The following is a 1,494-nucleotide window of genomic DNA, read 5'->3' as shown; positions in this document are numbered from 1 at the left end:
CTCTCTCACACACACACACACGTAGATACTAATCTATGTTCGTTCTTAATTTCTTTTAACTTATAATCTGTTCGTTTACACCATGTCTGTTTTTGTCTTTTTTTGGTGTTTCCTGAGCCGAGCACAGTTTATGATTTCAATCTGCATAAGTTGTTCACCTGTCTCTCTCTAATCTAGGGGTCACCGTAGGACCTGCGAGGCGCAGACAAAACTTATAAATTTATATTTAGCAGCGTGGTGAAATCAGGCGCTCGTCAAAACAGGGAAGCAAAGAAACTGGTATTGTTCTCGACGTTGGGCAAATTTTTTCCGATTTCTTTTGGCTCAACACCTTTTATGGCCTTTTTAAAGGAACTTCTTGTGTGAATATTAGAGGAAAAAAGAGGCACCAGATATGTACATTTCCTGTTTCTAAGAACACTCAAGCTTTCGAAGTCACTAAACAGCCATTTTCTTGCAAATGTTACCTCTGTCACCAGGCTACCTCCACCTCTTTCAATGGCAAATATCCTGACTTCTATTCAAGATAGATGGGTATTTTTTCCCCAGAGCAAGACATACGAGCAAGCTTTTACATGATACCAATAATTCTACATGCCCAATAATTGACGAGCGCCTGATTCCATCGCGTCAAGACATATAATCATGCTGAGTACTTTGTCTTACTTAACTTTTACTTTTTCCTTCTTCTGGTATCCTTAGGATGTCGAGGGGAGGTGCAGGTTTTGGTTCTGTGGTAGGTGTGTAGCGTCTGTGTCACCAACATAACGTCACCATGCATTATGTTGAAGTAATCAGTGCAAATTAAACGAGCATACACTATAAACTTCCTAACTAATAGCTAGCGTATTGTTAGAGTAGTTAGTGTGCTGTATTGAACACAAAACAAATGTAGTTATCCGGCCAACTTAAAAAAATAGTGATTTTTAATGCAGACAGTTAATGAAAGACTAATGTGTTTTAAATACGTTGTTTTTGGAAACTCATAGAAATATCCCCCAAGGACGACAGTACAAAATAATTTTTTAAAGGCAGAAAGCAAAAACAAAAACAAAAGCAAAACAAAACAAGTTTAGAAAAAACAAACAAATAGACATGACAGCTGGCCCTGTGAAAACATCATGAGCTTTTTGGACTTCTTTAAAATATTAATATATTTTTAAGTGTTTTATAGCGCTCGCAACTGCATAAGGTCATACGAGCGCGCGGGACACATTAAACATTTTCAACTGGTAGGAAAAATGTGAATTTTGCCCGGGTGGCGGCCGAAGCTTACTCTTACTTATTGATTTTAGCCCACCAAAGGATCGATTTTAGCCCACAGAAATAGTCAGGAGCCTAGAGGAGAGGACAAAAGAGGTGAGGGGGTAGGGGTAGAAAGTGGAAACGAAAGCAGACGACAGAACATTGCTTGAGAGCAGGAAAGGAGGTGAAAGGAGACAAATTAAGAAAAGAAAATATTTCCGTCGCCATCCGGATTTGAACCCGGGACCT

At 39.1% G+C, this 1,494-nt stretch overlaps 1 protein-coding gene across 1 annotated transcript in view; it reads left to right on the top strand.

Moving 5' to 3' along the window:
- Positions 1–703: 703 nt before the first annotated feature.
- LOC101850481 (hemagglutinin/amebocyte aggregation factor) overlaps positions 704–1,494 on the top strand; it is a 6,314-nt gene continuing 5,523 nt past the window's right edge. The window contains exon 1 of the mRNA XM_005099757.2: positions 704–736. Coding sequence (XP_005099814.2) covers positions 704–736 — 33 coding nt within the window. The remainder of the gene's footprint in view (positions 737–1,494) is intronic.

Source organism: Aplysia californica, unplaced genomic scaffold (assembly GCF_000002075.1).
Source record: "Aplysia californica isolate F4 #8 unplaced genomic scaffold, AplCal3.0 scaffold00224, whole genome shotgun sequence".
Classification (NCBI taxonomy): domain Eukaryota; kingdom Metazoa; phylum Mollusca; class Gastropoda; order Aplysiida; family Aplysiidae; genus Aplysia; species Aplysia californica.
The sequence above is the reverse complement of the archived record's forward strand: the minus strand, read 5'-3'. Positions and strand labels throughout refer to the sequence as shown.